The sequence below is a fragment of the Balearica regulorum genome, chromosome 1, assembly GCF_011004875.1.
Source record: "Balearica regulorum gibbericeps isolate bBalReg1 chromosome 1, bBalReg1.pri, whole genome shotgun sequence".
Classification (NCBI taxonomy): domain Eukaryota; kingdom Metazoa; phylum Chordata; class Aves; order Gruiformes; family Gruidae; genus Balearica; species Balearica regulorum.
Genome location: NC_046184.1, coordinates 80,314,164 through 80,336,280, shown reverse-complemented (window position 1 = coordinate 80,336,280; position 22,117 = coordinate 80,314,164). Strand labels below are relative to the sequence as shown.

Below are 22,117 nucleotides of genomic sequence, written 5' to 3'. Positions count from 1 at the left end.
TGTTGCTCTTCTTTGGACACACTCCAGCACCTCAATGTCTTTCTTGTAGTGAGGGGCCCAAAACTGAACACAGTACTTGAGGTGCGCCCTCACCAGAGCCGAGTACAGGGGGATGATCACTTCCCTAGTCCTGCTGGCCACACTGTTTCTGATACAAGTCAGGATGCTGTTGGCCTTCTTGGCCACCTGGGCACACTGCTGGCTCATATTCAGCCAACTGTCGACCAACACCCCCAGGTCCTTTTCCTCCGGGCAGCTTTCCAGCCACTCTTCCCCAAGCTTGCGGCGTTGCATGGGGCTGTTGTGACCCAAGTGCAGGACCCAGCACTTGGCCTTGTTGAACCTCACACAGTTGGCCTCATCCTATTGATCTAGCCTGTCCAGATCCCTCTGCAGAGCCTTCCTACCCTCAAGCAGATCAACACTCCTGCACAACTTGGTGTTGTCTGCAAACTTACTGAGGGTGCACTCGATCCCCTTGTCGCGATCATTGATAAAGATATGAAACAGAACTGGCCCCAATACTAAGCCCTGGGGAACACCACTTGTGACCAGCTGCCAACTGGATTTAACTCCACTCACCACAAGCCTTTGGGCCTGGCCATCCAGCCAGTTTTTTACTCAACAAAGAGTATGCATATCCAAGCTATCAGCAGACAGTTTCTCCAGGAGAATGCTGTAGGAAACAGTGTCAAAGGCTTTACTAAAATCCAGGTAAACAACATCCACAGCCTTTTCCTCATCCGCTGAGCAGGTCACCTTGTCATAGAAGGAGATCAGGTTAGTCAAGCAGGACCTGCCTTTCATGAACCCATGCTGGCTGGGCCTGATCCCCTGGTTGTCCTGTATGTGCCACATGATGACACTCAAGATGATCTGCCCATGACCTTCCTCAGCACCAGTGTCAGACTGACAGGCCTGTAGTTCCCTCAATTCTCCTTCCAGCCCTTTTAGTCACACGTGCTACCCTCCAGTCAACTGGCACCTCCCCAGTTAGCCAGGACTGCTGATAAATGGTTCAAAGTGACTTGGTGAGCACCTCCGTCAGCTCTCTCGGTATCCTTGGGTGGAGCCCATCTGACCCCATAGACTTCCATGTATCTAAGTGGTGTAGCAGCTTGCTAACCATTTCCCCTTGGATTATGGGGCTTCATTCTGCTCCCCATCCCTGTCTTCCAGCTCAAGGGGCTGGGTACCCAGAGAACAACTGGTCTTACCATTAAAGACTAAGGCAAAGGTGGCATTATGTACCTCAGCCTTTTCCTCATCCTTCATCGCTATGTTTCCCCCCACATCAAATAAAGGATGGAGATTGTCCTTAGCCCTCCTTTTGTTGCTAATGTAATTATAGAAATATTTTTATTGTCTTTTACAGCAGTAGCCAGATTAAGTTCTAGTTGGGCTTTGGTCCTTCTAATTTTCTCCCTGCATAACCTCATGACATCCTTGTGGTAGGCTCAAGTCCTTCTCCACAGGGCTGCTATCAATCAATTCATCACCCAGTCTGTACTCATGTTGGAGATTGCTCAGACCCAGGTGCAGGACCTTGCACTTGGCCGTATTGAACTTCATGATGTTCACATGAGCCCACCTCTCCAGCCTGTCAAGGTCCCTCTGGATGGCATCTCTTCCCTCAAGCACCACTCAGCCTGGTGTCATCTGCAAACTTGGTAAGGGTGCACTCTATCCCACTATCTATGTCATTAATGAAGATGTCAAATAGTATTGGTGCCAGTACAGACCCCTGAGGGACATCACTCATCACTGGTTTCCATTTCATCATGAAACTGTTAACTGAAACTCTTTGGATGCAACCATCCAGCCTATTCCTTATCCAATCTAATATTCTATCCATATCTCTCCAATTTAGATGTAAGAATGCTATCAGGGAGCCTATCAAAGGCATTACAGAAGTCCAGGTAGATGGCTTGACTTGCTCTTCCCCAACTGATGCAGTCACTCCGTTCTAGATTAGACCACTAGATTAGTCAGGCATAATTTGCCCTTGGTGAAGCCATGTTGGCTGTCTCTAATCACCTCCTTGTCTTCCATATGCTTCCATATAAGTTCCAGGAGGATCTGTTCCATGACCTTACTGAGCACTAAGGTGAGGCTGACTGGTCAGCAGTTCCCAGGGTCCTCCTTATTACTCTTTGTAAAAATGGGTGTGATATCAAGTGTTCCCTCTCAGCGGTGGTTCTAACACAAGGCAAAAATACAGAAAGTATTCTCAGGGAAGTCCATTTGTGTCTTCTCATCTCCATTTCTACTAACATTAGTGCACTGATGTTCATCCTATTAATTTCTCCATGATGGGAGTCCAGCACACAGATCAGACACCCAGCTGCTGACCAAAGAGTACATACAGCAAGCTCATTCCTACAGCAACTTTTCTCGCGTCAGTAAAATAGTAATAATACCATGAATTAACACGGTCCAATAAAGTTATCTGAACTGGGATATTATGGGACTAGGTCTGCAATGGTCCCACACTGTCTTTTGTTCAGAGCAGAGCCATAGACCAGGCAGCCAAGGTCTCTCAAGGCCACAGTATCAGCAGGGGTGGCTGTCAGGAATGCAGTTTACCAATGCATAAAAAGAAGAGTACAGGAGATCAAGTAAAGATTAGCTATTTATTTTCAAAAAGATCACATGTTTTTCTACCTGATCCAATTTCACTGTGAAGATACATGTCGTCCTCCCTTACTAGAGACATTGACACCTACCTAAACAAGATTTTCCACATTCCTTTCAATAATGCATGGCATCCTGAAGCCTGCTGTCTGCCTATGATGATGCAAGATGCTCAGAAGTCATTACAACAAAGCCTGAGGGGATTATTTTCTCATTTCCATAATTACACAGTCAGTAATATTATCATGAACCAATCTTATCTCAAAATGTATTCCCAGATCTTTAAGACGATATTTCTGAAGTGATGTGTGGGATTAAAGTGCTGCATATGATAACGCTGCAGCAGTGAGGGAGATAAAAAGTTCAACTTTCATCAGCTGGGGGCTTTCATTCCTGAGAAAAGGTTACTGTGCCCCCAAAACAGCTGATACGGGTCACAGATCAGAAGTCTGCCTCAGCTGGAACACCATCTCCATCTCTAGAAAGTAAAAAGTGAGAAAAGACTCTCCAGCCACAGCTGTCCATTTCAGAAGTGGGTCCATTTAGTGGCCCTGGAGGTTTTCCATCCACCTGCCTTGCCCTGGCCTCACCAGAGAAGCCTGTGCTGGAAGTCCCTCTCACCTCTGTAGGGCCACAACTCCGCTCCCAGCTCACTAGCTATAGAGAATGAGCAGGATTCTTTTGGTGCCTCTTTTCACAATACCTCAAGAACATTTTCTCTTCCCTATGATGTTTCAAACCCAAGCCCTGAAGGGTCTGCACTCATAAATATATTTAGGATGTGTTGTATCTCATGGAGCTCTAAATGGCAGACTCTTCCGAGCAGTCCAAACAACGTGTCTAAAAAGAAAAGTATGTTTTAATGGTCATTATCCTTTTTCCCACATGCTTTCCTAACCTCCAGAGAACCCCGAGCTCTGGATTATACTCATGCTATTGGTGCTAGGGATGTGCATGTGCTCTCTCCTGTGCTCTCCCCATCATACAGTAAACAGTGTCTGTCAGACACGAAAGAGTAAAACAGCAAAGAGCATCTTCCCTACAATGAGCTGTTTTGCCAAAATACTTATTATGTTGTGTTTAGCCCTCATTATGGTTTACAGTGGCTCCCGAATGACTCCGTAAAAGTACAATGTCTCTGCTTAAATTCCTGGCTGAGCACCCGTTCGTCTCGGGGTTTGGATTTGGTACATGTGGGTTTGTGAACAGAATTTTAACTCATCTTCGTGATGTTATTTGATCTCCCCCTGGGGTGGGCGGAGCGGCACGGAAGGGACCGACTCGAGGCGAGTGCTAAAGGGAAGGGGATTTTGAACTCTGTGATTAATGTAGCTGCTGTAGCTCATCTGTCCAATCAGACTGGCAAAGCTTGTTCCTCGTTTAACCAAAGAATCATAATTTTCAAGAACAATGCCTGCTAAGCATTTGCCTGAGACTTACCTCAGCCATAAAGGGGAAAGAAAATTCACACTTCAAAAATACCTGTCAAGCATTTCTTATGCATAGCTAAAATGCAGATTTTCTTCTTTATTGCTGTGTACCTCAGGTTGTCACATCTGTTGTTAGGAGAGCCTAAACATGGTCAAATAGCCTAGTAGCATTCTACACCTGCTTTACCTAAGGACCAAGCTACAGAGAAGCCAAGTCCCTGGTGTTTCAAATGAAGCAGCCTTTGGCTGACTCTCAGCTTATAGACAACCCTGACCAAAAAGGTCTAAGAGGCTATTTTCTTTGCCAAAAGACAAAAGAAATGCTCAATAAAGCATGCCTTGAGAGATGGAAATGCTTACACCAGGGTGAGTGCAGCATGAGATGTCCATGAGTACCACTTGCTGCCAAGGCATTCAGAGTTGCAGAGCAGCAGAAGGGACAGGAGTGGGCTCCTGCGACATCTCCTGACCTCTGCTTTTGTCAAGTGAGCAATTATTTGCTTAAGGCTAGCCCAGCTCGTAGTTCGCTCATCTCTGACACCACGGGTCATGTGACAGCAGGCAAAGGCAGCATGTGGGTTCCTCTCTGCCCACAGCTTGCCCTTTGTCATCATCCTACAGTGTAACATGAAGCTACTCCGCTCCTGAAGTTTGGTGGCTTGGGAGACTTGGCAAGTAGCTTCTGAGTTTTGATCCAAATGACCCCAAGCCCTCCTTATGGAGAGGAACTCCTACCATTTCTAATGCAGAGATAGATCCATCTCACGCCTAGTCAGTAGGGCCCTTCAAGTAGCTTAGTGTTTGTGGTGGAGGGGCTGGGTTTTATATCATCAAGGTGTGGGATTGAAGGGGGAGTACCCGTGTGTTATTCTTGCAGCAGAAGAGCAATTGGCTGATGCAGTGTTCTCGTTCTTTTTGTTTTCTTTGCTGAGAATTTCCCGTTTCTGAAATACTAAACAGCTCATTTCTTCCAAGCTAAACAAAACATTCTGCCAACTACTGATTTTTTCTACTTTCTACTTCTAATGGTTGGTACAGTAAATACAAGTTTCCCTTTGTTTGATAGCAGGTCAGGAGGCCAAGAAGAGCTAGGGACAGCTCCTGTGACACATCAATGCTGTGCCAAATTCTGCAGTTTTGCTACACCATGAGTGTCATCACTCTTGGATTCCACCAACCCAGTTGGCCAACTCCCAGGAGGCTACTGCTTTGGTCAGAGATTAGCAGAGTGCAGTAAGGGACCAACTAAGTCTCCATCCTCAGAGCCACGTATGTCTCTTCTACTGTCATGATGCTTCCTCTCCTCTTTTTTATCATGTTATTCCCCACATAACAGTCCAGTTAAACCAGCCTTCCATGTCCATGCATTAGAAAAGCAATAGCAATAAACATCAGCATAAACCAAGCTCTAGTCCAAAGGGCTGCAGCTGCAGCCTACGGTCATTCCTCTCCACAGGGTTTACAAGGAAGGGACAAGAATGAACATTGCTGCAGAGACACAGACCACTGGCATGTTACGTGCTCAATGGCTCTGTGGTCAAAGCAGGCTAGATTCAATGCAGGTATGAATCTAATGGAGTCAATGGACTGAAACCACAGAATAATGTGACTTGATCTCTCTTACCATGTGTCAGAATCAACAGTAGGTTTCAGTCAGTTTCACTGACCTTACTGAAGCTCTGAATTAGAATCAACATTTTCCAGTGGTCTGCAAAACCCGTATATTAAAATGGCAGATGGTAGTTTTTATTCTACAGAAAATGCATGTGTTTGGAAACAGAGACAAACATGATGGAGGTGCCAAATGACTGTGATCAATTTTGTGAGTGGCATGGCTTTGAGAGGATTCCCAGATATCTGGGCTTCCCTTTGAGTTTAATATATGAATGAATCCAAAGCAAAAAAATTGAAATTGCACCAGAACCTCCACATTCTGCCTGACTGGGGATCAAAGTCTGAGAATGTTACCACATGTTTAGTGCTGAATTAAAATGGTAAATTATTGAAAATATGTCAGCAATTATCAGGTGGAAAAAAGCTCCCAAATTATCTAAGCCTTATCCGTGTACCCATTTCATAAAAATAACATCATTTTCACTGACGTTTTGCATGAAACTGAAAATTAAGGTGGCAGTGGAACTGTTGAATAAGCATAAAACCAGCTTATCCCTTCAAGCATAAATAGCTGGAGGAGTGGTTTGTGGCAAGGAATGACCTACGACAGTCACGCTCTTTCATGTCCTGGGATGGAGCTGCTCTGTGTACTCCCCTTTCCACCCAAACCACTCGCCAATTTGGGTGAAGTCTGCGTTTGGCCTTCAGTAGGCAAGCCTTATCTATATGACTGGTTTGGAGAAGCACTGCGGCCCTGAGGCCATGGATCACTGGAAATGAAACAGCAGGCCGAGGCTGCATAGCTTCTTCTGGTTTCTCTTAAAGTAACCTGGAGCAGGGAGCGAGGGGTATGAGGGCTGGCTGCTCTGCGTGGGGAGGGGAGATGCCCAGGGTGATAACAAGGCCAGCAGAGGCCATGGTCTGACCAACGAGGACCCAGTCCCACAGGACTCAAAGCAAGACCAGCAGAGCAGGTTCAGCCACGAGTCCCGATCACCTGCCAAGTCCACGGTGGTGAAGAAGGAGGGAGGTCAAGGTGGGAAGTCAAGGCATGGGGTCAGGCTCCAGGTCAATGGGGCACATGGCACAGGCATGGTTGCAATGCAGGTGCAGTGTAGCTCAGGTGGGCATCAACAGGGAGAGCCCCTCAGCAAGCTCCCAAGCAAAAGCGGGGACATGGGGGCATCCTCCAAGCAGCGACATGGCCTTGACTGCAGCCGGCCAAACCCCGGGAAGAGGGGAAATGAGCTCTGCGTCCGTCCCACCTCCGCCATCCTGCACACACGGCCACGTGGCACGGCGCCGGGTGTTGTGGGGCAGGGGAGTGGGGATGGGGGTGCCGGGGCAGGGGATCCCCTGGTCCTCCCCCCACCAGGCAGCATTGCCCCCTCCCACAGGGGGTTGTGCGCGGCTCTTGGGGACTCAGCAGTGCTGCTGAAGCAGAGTATTCCCCTGCAGAAAAGAAAAGTTTAAAACAAAAGGATCATAAAAGTAGCTGGCAACTTGGAAAAATGCATACAAAAGAGTAGGGGGAGTTGGATGAATAAAAAGCCCCCCCACCCCCAGGTGTCAGCAAGGTAAACAGTGGAAAGGTTGGACACAGAGCACTCAAATGGCTTTGCTTTCATAAAGTGCTTTTTTTTTTTTTTAAGACTTTTGGTTCTGTTTTTCTTCTTTATCTCTCCCCAGCAGCCGCTGACAGATGACCTTTAAAGCCCCAGAGAGCCGCACCAGCAGGTGATTTACTAACAGCTGTGCCAGTCAACAAAACGGAGGGGGCAGAGGTCGCTGCCGGCCAGGGCTGCCCAGCGAATTCAAGGGTGGGATTTAATTAAAGAAAGATGCATTACACTTTTTATTGATTTGTGTGCGTGCACGCACGAGCCTTTTTTTTTTTTTATTCTTCCCCTCCCCCCCTTTATTTTTTTTGTTCCTGCTCCCTGCACCTGGACATTTCATCCTGGATGTGTCAGCCTGGCCGGCCATGCTCTGCCTCCCACCGCCCCCCACTCCCCAGCTCGCCCCCCCCCAAGGACACCGATCGCTGAAATCCCATCTCACACTTGCAGAGGGGCCTGGGAACAGGTGGGGAGGAAGCAAGCGGAGGGGAACCCAGCAGCTGACGGTGCATGGCGTCCTTGTTTGTCCCTCGATATTCACAGGGTGCTGGATGGGTATTTTGGGGGATGTGGGGTTTTTTTCCCCTCTCTCTCTGCAGTAAACCTCTGCCCTTCTTCTATCTTTCAGATGATCCATTAGGAGAGGGGGGGAAAAGGCATTAAAAGGACAAGTTACAGTCTGTTCATTTTGTATAGGATCAAGGGCTTGTCCACTAAAGACAGTGTGCATTTTTGGAGCAGCAAAATGAGAGTAAAATGGAAGTTCAGTATTCACAAGCCAAGGTAATTCATTATTTTCACTCAGGCATCTGATCCCCTTTTTTTCCTAAGTCAGACTTTCATTATTACTATTATTCTTTTGTTATTTTTATCTCATTTTTTAAAATATAATATTCATATATAAACAAACTTCCTTTCAAGCTAGAACTAGAAATGAGGGAGTCTTTAAAGACTTTAAAGGCTTCAAATGTGGAAATTCAAGTAAGAGCAAGCTCAGTACTGGCAGACTTAAGTCACAACACTTTTGTTAAGAGCTGAATCCCGCTGGGAAAGAGCACCTGCAAATCATGGGACCATTTTTTTGAGGGCACAGGACCAGGAATGAGACCACCTTTCCCAAAGGGCACAGTGCAGGGGATGCTGACCTGTGCTGGGACACAAATAGCACAAGAGGGATGGCCACACACTAAGTGCTTCTGAAAATTGGGCCCCGCAGTGACCTTGAATACATTAGACAATCCTGTTTGGGGTCTCTCCAGATCGCATCCAAAGTTAGGAGACAGACTGCATTCTTAATTTGATTATATTTAGGTAAGCGTTGTATCCATTACGTTGAATGATTTCATTAACCTGAAGTACCTGGCTAATAAATTTGCAGGACACTGCAAGACCTCCAATCCAAGAAGTCTTTTGAATGAGGATGAGAAATATGTAACTTTAAAAGAAATACTACAGGAATTTTTTTGGCAATATCAATAAAATTCCTTTTCTATTTGACTTTCCCAGCTTGTAAGTTTAAAAAGTGCACTGACCATCTTGCCTCACTCTTACACAGCATTGTCCTTTGCTCCACACGAAGGAACTCCTGGACCAAACTGAATACTTCTGCCTGGCTAAGGGCGCAGCTCTGAGAAAAGTTTCAAGTTTGCTGTCAAATCTTTCAGTAATGGGGAATCCACTGCAGATCCCTTCATTGCTCTAGTGGAAAAATTAAGTTTTCTCAAAATAACTAAGATGTGGTGTCCTGTTCCTAGCCCAAATTTGTCCAGGGGCACTTTTCAGTCACAGAATCTTACAGGGAGGGGTCAGATAAATTAAGAAAAAATCATCTTGCTTCTTTTCAAAAGTCACTGCCCATACAGATGTTTCTACTAAATCACTTTGCAGTATTCCCTTGAGTAAAACACATAGAGCTCCTGACAACTCTCAATGTAAGGCAGATTTCCTAGGCTTCAGATCACTTGGTGAGCTTTTTTTTCTGAATCCTTTCCAATTTTCCAAACTCTTTTCTCTGCCTTGTTGGTTCCTTTCCAAAACACGGTGGTTGTCATTGGCTTGGAAATTCCTGTGACAGGTTAGGTTTCTATGGACCTAGGTGCTCCAGGCACAGCTGCCAAGTTTCCCTTAAAAGCATTCTCTACAGCTAACCAGCCTGGGTTTAGGTATCCAGCTGCAATGCAGTCAAGTCTTGGTGGGTTTCAGGTGGCTTCCACAAAAGGCAAGAAGAGGCAGCCAGATGCACCAAAACCAAAGGAGGTTTCAAAGTAATTAAGGTTCTGTGGGTTCCCATTCCACTGTTTTCTACCTACTTGTGTTTATATCCCTACATTGATGGCAGCCATTGTCCACAGGTCGAAATTCTGCAGCCCTAACTTGAGACAAACTCTCTCCAAAAATGGATGTTCTTGGCATAGCAGACTGGCCTGGAATGTCTATATCTAAACTAATTACACATCCATCACAGACTTCCCGTCATCCCGCCAAAACTGGGATGCCTGTGTTTGGCCGAATCTTTCAACACAACCAAGGCATCTGTCTGTCCAGTTCCCTTTAAAATGCATGGGAAATAAATATCCAACATCGCTATGTGGCTTTGAAAATCCCCCTGCAATCTCTAACCCTCACTCCCCATCTGTAAAACAGGAATAACAGCAATTCCTACCCCATATCTGCTTTATCAGTCTTGTCTATGCAGACCACAAGTTCTATGAGACATGAACTGGCTGCTACTAAATATAGGTACAATGTCTAGCACAGTTTTTATTAGAGCCCCTAGGCACTACAGCTCCATAAATAACCATGTTGACTTTTTCCAGATTAAGAACACATCAATGGGAGCTTTGCTTGAGCAAGAACTGCAGGATCTGGCACTAGTGCTTTTAAACCCTAATAGGAATGAGAGAGTCTGAAGCCTCTTCCAGCCTCATTCATTGGTATCAATGCTTTTAATACCAAGTCAGCTGTTGTGACACAAAGGGTATGTTTCTCTTGGTGCTGTTTCTTGGAATTGAAGAGCCCTCCTGAAGTTTTCATTTTCTTTACTGAAAAGCCCTGCTATGGTAAATCATCAACTCACCAAATTTATAGGAGGCACAGCACTTGGTATGTCACGTCTCTGAGCCCAGCCTAATGATTCACTTACTTATGCTTTTGTTCCTTTGCTTTGTAGTTCTCTTGATTTCAGCAACTGTCTATCATTTTCATGTGGCTTGCTGGCTAGAATGCCCCCTACTAGTCCAATAATCATTGCCCTGCTAGAGTGTTTATTACTGACTGAACGGCTGCAGACTGGTAAAATGACCTGAGCTGTATGAATTTTCCCTCAAGTCTCTAGGGCCTCACAATTCTTGAAAGAATGTAAAGGAAGGCCGGGGGGGCGGGGGGAAGCAGCTTAGTTATGGGGAAAGGTCAAAGTCAAGTTTTGCTGCAATAGTAGATTTCTTCGCTGGTGTCGGTGCCTCTGTTACTGAGCACTCACCGCATCACCTTCAATATTAAAGAGCAGCTGTGAACCTGCCATGCAATGAGAACTGAGCCAGGTAACGTTTGACAGCCTGTTGTGCGTGTGTGCATCAAGATACTGTTGCTTAAATTGTATATGCTCATCCTCAACAAAACATGCACCCTGGATAGGGTCCCAACATGCTAGTGACTGCCTGGTTGTTTGGGTTGTATTTGAATTGAGGTTTGTGGTAGGTGCACTGTAAATAAAAAAACAACAAACAAACCACACAGACACGTACAAAACCCAGTGACCAATACAAGATAATACACAGATGTGTAAATAACTGTGGGAAGATTTCCAAAACACAGACTCTGTCTAACTTTTATCAGTGGTTTGTTTTCCCTCTGGCTAAGATTCTCAAAAGTGGGTGCCTAAAGTTAGTCTCTCCTGGGTAAAAGCTTCAAAAGTATCTTAATAACACAGGAATCTAAGTGCCTAGTAGAACACTTCTTAAAGGCTCTGGAAAATCTCAGCCCTCCATCCACATCCTTAGCGATATGATTTTTAAATGCTTGGCGCTCACAGTAGCTGCTATTGTGGCCGAGGGTGAGGATTCTTCCGAGGAGCCCGAGGAAGTGGGGCATCCATCACACTTTGTCTCCTGGCCTGACACTTCCAAAAAAAAAATCACACCTAATATGGATTTCCATGTTCCACACAAGTCTAACCTTAAGCCTCAATTTTTTAAAATCCTGGAGTTAGTTCCTATGCCATCGATGCCACACCACGGCATTTGTATTTACAACTCAGACCGCTAGTACAGTTGTTTTGGGGAAGGTTTCACAGTACTGTTATTCCCATATCCACAGCCCATCATTGCTGTCAGATGTGCTAGCTCTAGGCAATAGGGGGTATAAAGGGCACCAAATAAACAAGCACAAATTCTTCTCTCATGCAAATTTTATTACAGCTTTATGAGGGGACTGTAAAAGATTTCTGTGTTTAGCTGCTTCTTATGGAAAGAGGATTTTTTCCACAGTACTAAAACAAAAACAAAAACAAATTTCACCCTGGGAAGAAGGGCTGAAGGACTCTTGGCACAGCTATTTTGGAGTAAGCTGTTCCACACTCCTTATTCTATAAGAGCTCCCCATGGAAAACATAGAGCGAAAGGCATTTTTGCCTTCTAGGAGAATTTCACTTACTTAACAGGCTAGCCCATGGAGCGTAAATCAATTAGCAAAGGAACATCAAGTCTGGATATATTACACGTAACTCCAGGTATGTGGTGTGTCTAGCGCAGGAGGCTGGATCTCTAGGTTCTGACTGCACCTGGGGGAGAACATTGGCTCCAGAAGGCAACGCATCCCTTCGTGGAACAGGTACTTCAGAAACAGAGGACGAAGCAACCTTTGCCATAGCTGAAGTAAACCCAGGCCAAGGACTGGAAGGGACCAACACAGCTACAGAAACCCTGGCATCTTCAGAAGCACTCTCCAACCACACTCCCAAATCTGCTGGTGATGGCAAGAGAAGCTACGCTGCTGACAAGAAAATCAAAGAGAAGCAGTAAAAAAACTAAGGCAAAATTGAAATCAATGCAAAACCTCTTCATTTCAGCTAGACCTAAGCAAGCATTTTGCTCATTGAGTTTAGCCTTGCTCTCATTTCCATATCGGTCACCTAGAGGTTATGGCTTGCTAATCTTATGTATCGATCTTGTGTCTAAGCCTTTTTCAGGATGGATCATATGTCTCTGCACTGCTTGTCAGCCATTTGTTATGATATCAAAATTCATGCAATAGCAGTCAGCTTCACTATATACAAGATCACACAGTATATCATTTTTGGTCCCCAAATGACATTTTCTGATGAAGAAAAAAAAAAGTCTTTATTCACAAGGTGACATTTCTCCGTGCAAGTAGTCTCTATCATTAACATCTTCTGTTGCTATCAATATTATTGCTAGTAAGCTATTCGCTGTGGAGCATGTACAATGAAGAAAAGGCACTTGAAGGTCAGAAGGAATCAATATTAATGAAAAGCAAACATACAAGTCAGGGAGGAATCACAAACCCAGCTTGAAACTAATTTGTTTTTTTTTTTTATTCCAGCAAATATGCATGGTCGCTTTTGCATTGTATTCACAAAGTTTGTGTTTGGAAGTGTTGTTAGGAACTTTTGAACTCGCCTTCAGTTTCTAAGCCACTGTATTGTCAGCCAAACATCTCTTGTTCACCAGGACCCCAGTGCAGTCCTAATTCAAGAAAATGGCATATTTTCCTTTGCTGTCAATAGGGGAGCTCCTAACAGACACCAGCCACGTTACCTGCAGCCTCCACACAGAGTCACAAGCCCTTTTCTGAGCTATCATTCTGCTGGGATGTAGAGCGTATCTTCCATGTACCGATGTGCTTCATGCTAAATATGGAACAGCAATCAACATCTGTGGAGAGTTCATATTTGGCATGTTTACACGAGTATTTATTCTTCCTTTGTCTTCAAGCAACAACTACTACATAATGTATTTGGTATGATTAATTGTGGGAATGTTGCTCATCCCAGCATAGCATGACATCTCCAATTACATGACATCTTTCTCTCATTTGTAAGGGAAGAACTGATTTTTGTATCTTGACATGTTTATCATTGTGAGGTTGAGCTAGTTATATGGGCCTGCTCCCTGGTTCTCAGGGTTGACAGATTATGGTGTCACATTAAAATCACATATGCCTTGTTATTGCAGCTGCATCTTGAAAGGAAAGCAAATAGAGGAATCTCCACCACACAAGAGCTGTAAGATGGTGTTTTGTTCAATGAGCCAGTGGTTTGCAAGGTTGTGTTAGGCTATTATAATTTATACAGTCATTTGGTATTTGATTTTCCCAACTTTTTTTTAAATCTCAACAATGGAAAATTTAACACACATTTCCATAGTCCTGCACAAACTTCAACTGATCAGAAACTTTCCCTGTGGGTGGGATTTGCCTCACCTAATTTGAGCCATCTATTTAAAAAAGTTGGGCATCTGCTCTAAATTAAGCACTCATTCTTAGTCACCAGTGACAGACAGATGCTTCTTGAGAAACGACTTATCCCACCTGGTTTCGACTAGAAGTTTAGAATAGGGAGTCTAGCACCCTTGCATGTGGATGCAGAGCAAAGCAAAAAGAGAAACTGTTGTTCCCAGGCAAGGCCATTATTACAACCCCATCAGGACTGCTCTACTCAGTCAGAATGGTCATTCCAGGTGAGGGGTACATTCCAGAGCAGACATCAAGGAGGAGGTAAAAATTCAGACATGAGGAAAGTCTAAGGATCCAATATTTTTGCCCAATTTGTAGTGAAAAAAAAAATGCATCTTTTGAAGTTCTGCTTCAAAACTTGCAACATTTTTGTCTTTAGGATTTTTCAAATGCATCAATGCAAAGATGTATTCAAAGAGGCTCTCAAAAAAGCTGTGAGATCCAGGCTAAAATTCTCATCCTGGCAGACTCCACAGAACTTTATACAAAATTCAAGACATCAGGCAGCATGAGAAAACTACTTTGAAGCACATCTCTGGACATCGTGCAGTTTAGCTGGGGCTCAAACATCAGAAGGACCTAGAAGTCCAACTGTACAGTCATGGATGGAAACAAGCCTCGACCACTGGATGACCAGAGCATTCCTTTCACTTCCTCAGAGTAGGACTCCAGCCAGTACAGTTATTTAAAGCAAGGTGCTGCTTGCCTGCCCAGGAGTTTGCAAACTAAACGGATGTATGCAAAGGTCCACATGCAGTTTAGTTCATGCAATAATGAAAATCTGCCCAGCAACTCGGATGAGAACCCAAAACTGTATTTGTTGCTGGAGTATAAAACTTAGTTTTTCAGAGAAAACTTAAGAATCTGAGTTTTGGGAAAGCACAGTAGGCCAACGAGATTGTCTGAGATAATTTTCACCAACATACAAAAGGGCTTCTGGTGTCCTGATAATGTTGTTTGTTGTAGATGTTTTGTCTCTGAGCAAAAGGAGGAGTGACCCTTTGCACATACTCATTCAGATTTACTATACTTTGAAAAACTATTATTTTTAGGAGGCGCTTACAGTCCAAGACACAAACATGTGAAGGTTTCTTCTAGATGCACTTCAACAGAAAAACAGCTCCACACAGAAATCAAGGAGGACGGTGTCCTTGTTTGCAAGCACATGGGCGTTTTCCTTCACCCTACTCATTCCACAGTTGCTTATATTGGTGAAGGCAGAGCTGCAGAGGCCAGGATCAAGTGAACGTTCAGTTCAGTAATTGGTGAATTCCTCAGCCTAGAAACTATATTCTGCACAGGCAGGGCAATGGACTGCATGAAACCTCTTTCCATCTCGCAAAGCAAAATCTTCTGGAAATATTACCTTGTGCTTTTCATTATAGTTATTGGTATGATAATTACTTGGTTATTAATACTTAGTGCTTAGCTCTTGCAAACAATTTCAGCTCCAGCGCTGCCACTTTATTTCTGCTGCTGTGGGAATGAGAGGGAAGAATTGGTAGTCCTTCCTTTCAGAAAATGGACCCCCATAAATTCTATCCCAGTATACAATTCTTTGGTGAACTACCCACGGGGTAGTTGGAAGACCAAATCTCTAATTTTTCATTAACCTGCACTTGCCACTGGTAACTGCAGTTTCTTAAGTTGATGATTTGTGTGTAGACACAAAAAGCAAGACACACACACACATATGCATAGGACTAATGCTCAAGGCGGCAGCAGCAGCAATACAGATGTCTCTCCCATAGCTTACAATTATGGGATATCATTAATGGACATGGACAACTTCCTAAAAGGACTAATTAGTGCTTTAATTGGTTCTCTCATCATCATATTTTGTTTAGCCATGCCCATGGGATCTCCAGCTGTGTTAAGCAGTTTTCCAATTAATAATGCATTTGAACTTAATAGTCCACTTTTTCTGACTCAGCCATTTTTCCACCTTGTTTATTTAGCTGACTTACAGCATGTAATTTCCACATATTTCTCAGCAGCTGGAACCTGCTGAATGCTGCCACTGTCCCTGGGCAAGGGCTGCCTGGTACCCTCCGTGTCCTCTGTGGGAGCCATTGTAGCCCTCTCTCCGCATATGGAGAGGGATGCCTTTGTAAACGTCCACTGCCGCATTTGTGGTTTCTCTTGAAGTTTCATGGCCAGCCCCTTTCAGTCCTCCCCTTTCCTGAAGTTTGGTTGATTTTAATTTTTTTTTTAGTAATGACTCAGCTGTTTATTTTCCTCTTCCTGCTTCATCTTTCATTCTGGGAGCGAGCCTTTTCCACCCGCTGAGCAGTAAGAGGAAGGTGAGGGACTCTTCCTTTTCTCTCATGCAAGCAGGAGGGGGCAGGGAATGACAGACCATTAGAGAAAGAAAGGAGAGAAAATAGCCTATACCCCCAGGCTGCTTCCTTCTTGCTCTTGGAAGAGTCCCTTAGGAGAGTTCATCTCACTGGCCTTGCTGGATTGCCTTCTCGTTCAGTGTGTCCTGCGCATCACCTGTTCTCAGCTGGTGGTGAAAGAAGAAATCAAAAATATCATGAGAGAGGCTAGTCTCATGGCCAAAACCATAAAGTATGCATCCCAAATTAGAGGCTCAAACTGCTCAGATACACCCCTGAACCAGCTATCAACCCTGCTGTCAAAACAGTCCTTCCCCAGTTGTTTGGAAGAAGCCACTGGGGATCTTTCACCAACCATTTCCTATGTCCTGAGGAGAGGAAGGTTACCACCAAATTGAAATAAGGAGTGTCGTAAAGTAAAATAATGCATGGAACACGAACCACAAAGATGACAAAAATGCAATGAGTACAGTGGCTCCAGCACACCTGTTTCAACTTCCACTGGAGTAGAACAGCAAAGCGATGAGTTTTGCAAATCCCTGCACAAAAGCTGCTCTGTCCAGTTCCATCACCTGGATCAAAATAACATGTGAGGGAGCCTTGCTAGAGAGCACCAGGCGGATGGGCAGGTCTCAGCTTTGAGCCCACTGCCAGCCCCAGGAAAGCACAGTTAAGAGACACCCTGTTTTGTTGTCTTGGCAGTAGCCCTTGGCATACCTAAGAAAAGAAGATGCTTTAATGCAGCACCAACAGTAGCACTAAAAAGACCACTTGTGTGTTAAATCACCAGGAAAAAAACAATGATTATCCTTTTCTTCTTTGTGTTCTTTTTGTTTTCCTGCCAAATACCAGGGAGAACAAAATAGCAGGTTTTTGCTGTGCAAGGCAAACTTGTAAAGTCAGAGGGAAAACAAATCCTGAGCAAATAACTCAAAGCAAATAGCTGGAGGAAGTGAGGGCGGGGAGGTAGGCAGTAGGAAGAGCAACTGATACATTTTCAGCGTTTGCTGTATTAAGCCTTGAAGTAGGAAGATAAATGAAGAATGGACATCTCCATAACCAAGAAATGCCCCAACAAAGTGCTTAAAGTTACAACCCAAGCCTAAAACTGCCACTAACAATCCACAGTGCAGCTCCAGACACTTGGGGGGGCTCTCACACCAAAACATCCGTGGGACTGGATCTGACTGGGGAGGAAAGCTTATGCTTAGAGCTAGCTCTAGGTAATCTAAACCAGGGTATGGATCAACTCAAAATACCAGCTTTACACAAATGCCTACAATTCAAGATTTTATGTTATAAACTTTCAAGGCAAAGAAGCATGTGCATCCACATAGCCAGAAGAGTCTACTGGGTTTGGTGGGACTACAGTTCTGCCTACAGCTACCTCCAGAGCCTGGTGAAGTTCCTGAAGACCCATGTCCAGTGGATGGTCAAAATAAGACAGAAAGGGATCTTACCAGACCAGGAAGATCTCAGCCTGGCACCTTAGAGACAGGACCCAGTGTGATTCAGTGTGACCATGGACACCTCAAAGGACTTACAGTCTGGTGGCCAAGCTCAGCAGGGAGTCTGCATAAGCATTATACTACTTCCCTGCACACACTGCGCTGGGAATATGGCAAGAAAAACATCATTTTACAATATTCACCAACGACCAGACTAGGACACACATATCTATTTTAGGTAAAAAGCTCCCCCCCTGGGCTGACATCACCAGGATTACCTGATGCCACAGATTTCTGAGCAGTGAAGCTGAGGGCTTCCCTGCAGACTGGGGCCATGCTAGAAGTGACAGAGGGTCAGTGTAGTGGCCAGCCCTTTCGGCATCAGTGCTTCATCCCTTCTGGGCCAGGACACTGACTGCTCTGGGCGGTTCTCCGGATCTCGGAGCCACGCTGGGAGCGGAGGCATGCTTTGTTTTCCATCCCTGCATGCATTCCTCTGCGAGAACAACTCCTTGAGGGCGAGCCAAGCCAGCATCTCTTGTTCTTGGATTCTCCCACCATATTGGACTCTTTATCAGGGTATTGCTTTCTCGCCTTAGTTACTCTTAATTTGAAAAATGAGCTCCAATCCCCACCTATTGGCACACAAAGGAACCTTCCTCTTTCTCCTTAACCCTACTGTGACCACAACAGCTGCTACAACGCAGAAGTACCTACGTGCATATACCACATAATTCAGTAGTATGTGTATTCAGTTTTTCCCCTCCTTCCTTAAAAAAGAAAGGTGTCTTCCCATGAAGCAAGCTAAAAATCCTGCCTGGTTAAAATACAAAACAGCAGCAAACTGAAAGAGACCTGGAGAGGCCACTGCCTGCTGTAATAGGATTAAGGGCTATATCTCAGGCAATGCTTCTGGAATCAGCTGTTTCTTATCTGGGCTTCTTTGTAGAAGCTACGATCTCGTTGTACCAGACTCTGTTACTGGGCTACCTAACAAATGCTATTTTTGGCTGACTGCACAAATGCCACATATAAAACCTGAGTTTCTGGGAGGTAAGCTACTTTGTCACTGAGTAGCCAAAATGCAGGTGCTTTAACTGGTGCAATAAATGCAACCCTCCTTCCCCAGCCTTTGCTAAGGAGGCTGTCTCAAAGAGCAGATCGCACTTTCTCCCAGCTCCTCCATACCACACACCGAATATTACTTTTTTTTACCACAATTAAGTCTCTGAACTGTTTTGAAATCCCACACAAAGACAGTCTGGTACAACAGGCGTTACGCACACATGCTTCCACACGCCTCCTGTTTACTACCAGGCACACCAGTATAACCCATGCTACGTAAACTTGTTCCCCGACGGTCTCCCAGACACATCTCCTGTTTCCCATCATCACAAAATGACAGCTCTTTTAGAAACTAAGTAAGTACGCTAAAAGAAGTGGCATAAAAATGACTTCTTGGTGCCCTCCTCTCTTGTTCTCCCAGAACAGCCATTTCTCCTCCACCTAATAAAACACCCAGACAGCTAATTAGCTCCCTCTCATCCCTGCAGTCAACACATTTTGCCCTACTGAGAGGCTGCTGGTTTCCAGGAGGAGCAGTGGAAAGGAGGACTACAGGAGACATCCCTGCCTCTTCCGTTCTCCAGAGCTGAGCGTTTTACACAGCCATCAGTCCCTGGAGCAAAGCAGGAGAAGAGATAAGAATAAGAAAATGCCAAGATTTTCAGTCCCCCTTTTCTCTTCCTGCACTCCTAAACCTAATTTTATGAACTGAGCTGGGTGACTTTCATAGGTAAAAGCTGCCTGCACAATGATTTCTATTCCACTCACTCCCAGCCTTTTTCTTCCACAAGTAAGAGCCGATAACCATCTCTTGCAATTCAATAGGCTTCATATCGTCTCCAGGAAATAATTGAACCCTTTGTGGCTTTCAGAGCAACATTTTGGTATTTTCCCTGGCATCAAAATGCTGCTGGATTCTGTTTAAATGGAAGAGATGGCCAGTCCGCATTAGCTGGGGTAAGAAAAAGTCAAAAAGACAAGTCAACTGCCTGCGAATAAACAGGGTAAGCAGGGCAAAATCAACGCTTTCCAATGGGAAGGACCAGTTCTTTCACCATGTGTTAAATGGACTCCTCCTTTGCCTCACCCTAAAAAATAGATGCACTGGGAGCCTCAGCCAAAATCTGTTATTTCAATGGGACCAGTCCCCCACTTCACCCCATGCCAAAATAACCTGACATGTTTCTGTTCTGGCACGGGTTTCCCCCTCTCCTCTATCTTCTACAGAGCATCACTGCCTTCACACTCCTGCAAAATAAGTCATTCCAGCTGATACAGAAATCCCAGATGACACGTGTTTTGTAAAGAAAAGCTAGAGGAAGGAACTGGCCAGGCTTACCAAGGCCCATTCCCAAAGTAAAATTGGCTATTTATATGTCATAGTGCACTTGTCTGGTGCTCTCCAGTGACTGTTGGGTACAGGAGATCCCTGGATACTGTCAGCCTGAAATTGGAGTCCCATCCTGTAAAACTTTTCAAGCAGACACAACCTCCTTACTTTAGGTGAAATACCTTTACCTGAACAGTCAGCCCACGGTAGCTAATGGGATAGCCCCCGCAATGGCTGTGTACCATTACAGCCACTGCAAAACCTCCGAAACCTTTTCTATGGTGATATTCAAACACACTCCTGCAGGGCTTTCACATGCCACATCCTTCTGCCTGCCTGCCATTGATTTCGTGCCCTGTCTCCTCGCTTTAGTGCCCACAGACTTCTGCTGGAAGCATTAATGAGAGCAATGTGCAAACAAATGTGGAAAATAATCTCTAATGCTGCAGGCTCAGAGGCCAGCGGAAACCAGAGGATGTTTTCTGGCAAAACAGCAGCAATAAGAGCTGTTCTCTAAATAAATAATGTCTCAGTGCATACAAGCTTAGCACTAGCAAAGAGAGCTCGGGCTGAAGGCTCTAACTAGTGTTTCTTACCCACCTCCGGGGAAGCACTGATGCACAAGCCCCTACCATTAAGCCATACATGCAGGTGGGCACGGTGGCCGTAGTTAACCCAAGAGGCAAAATTTCAGGAGCCCTCACCCTTCCTGTTGCCTTTATAAAGATGCTTCATCTGGCTATAAAGTAACTAAATACTCTCATCTCCATTTTACACAGGAGGAAACGGTACCTCAGAAAGGTTACATCTAAGACCCTACTCGTTGGGTGCACAGGAGGACAGAAGCACAATGCAGCTGAGAGCCTGGCATGACTCTCAACAGGAGCAAAACCCTATGTAAGCCTGACTTCCAGACCATCTCCTTGGATTACAGCTCCCGGGAGGGGGGCACACCATAGGGATGCCCTCCCGCTACCAACCAGCTGGCTCTGTCCTGCCAGGAAGGACCAACAGTGGCCACCAGTGTCCTGCCCCATGGGGCCAGCTCCTGCCCACTCCCAGAGCACGCCGTGCCCTGCGGGCAGCCCGAAGCCTGCCCGCAACAGGGGCATCACACCCTGTGGGCTTCTCCCTTTGCTCCAGCCACTCAGCTCTGCGCAACAGACGATCAAGAGCTTGTTATGAAGTGCAGGGGCCGCTCAGTGGCTACCACACCTTGCACAGAAATGTTATGACAGTTGTCTAGGGGGTTGTTACCACTGTGTATCACACGCACTGGGGCTGGTGAGGCAGAGGAAGCCAAGACCAGTGGCCCATTTGTTGCCTGCCCTGATAGACATCCTATTGATAGCTCCATCTCACACTGGCAAAGCCCTTTGTACCACTCTGGGACAGCTGCTCCGATGCCAAGAATTCCTCGCAGGCCGGCCAGCCCTTGTGGTGCTACCAGGGAAGCTCCAGTTTCAGCAAAGAATTTGATGGTTGTCTGGCAAGTGTATAAATCATAAAAGTAGCTTTGTTCTGCAACACTTCAAACCTTTTGGGCTCTCTCGTATGGCTGCAGTTTGCTGGCACTTGCTGTTCAATTTATATAAGCTAAGCTGTGCAAACTCATACCTTTCCAGCCTGTAGGCAGTCTGTTACACCACACAGAGATGCTGCCCCGCTACTCCGAGATGCATTTTGCTGACATCAGGACCTTTTTGGAAAAGGTGCAGCCACTTCTTTTTAAACATTTCATTTCACAAGAAACCCAGCAGCACCCAGGATTTTGAGAACGATTCACTTTTACTTAAATAAAATTAGGAGGCTGCATCCAGGCAAGCCATATGCCTGGGAAAGGAGACCCAGAGAGCAAAGCTCTCAGTTTTCCCCGAAACAACTGCAGCCCAGCCAGCAGCAGAGCGAGTCACCTTACTCCGGGAGATAGGAAGAATGCAGGCAGCCAGGGACTGGGGTTGCAGGAATTTTCCGACCCACAGGTTAAAAAATGGGCCTGAACAAAGAGGACTTCAAACACTTGGTGCTGGATTCCCAAAAATCTGTAGGCAAAGTGCTACTGTCCAAAAAGTCCCTGCAAAAGCGTGCTGTATGGGTGCAGAAAAAGACCCCACGATGCCTGTCCGCAGTACGTAGCATTTATTACCCAGGCAGCCCCTCGCGGAGA

At 45.3% G+C, this 22,117-nt stretch overlaps 1 protein-coding gene across 3 annotated transcripts in view; it reads left to right on the top strand.

The window, feature by feature from the left end:
- LOC104640762 (potassium voltage-gated channel subfamily KQT member 1) overlaps nucleotides 1-21,412 on the top strand; it is a 537,282-nt gene extending 515,870 nt beyond the window's left edge. Inside the window, exon 17 of one of the 3 annotated variants that reach the window (XM_075761081.1) lies at nucleotides 20,730-21,412. In XM_075761081.1, coding sequence (XP_075617196.1) covers nucleotides 20,730-20,762 — 33 coding nt within the window. In that variant the 3' untranslated portion in view covers nucleotides 20,763-21,412. Of the gene's footprint in view, nucleotides 1-7,367; nucleotides 7,510-20,729 lie in introns of those variants that run through there. The other 2 variants (XM_075761101.1, XM_075761090.1) reach the window with 2 other exon arrangements.
- The last annotated feature ends 705 nt before the right edge of the window (nucleotides 21,413-22,117 follow it).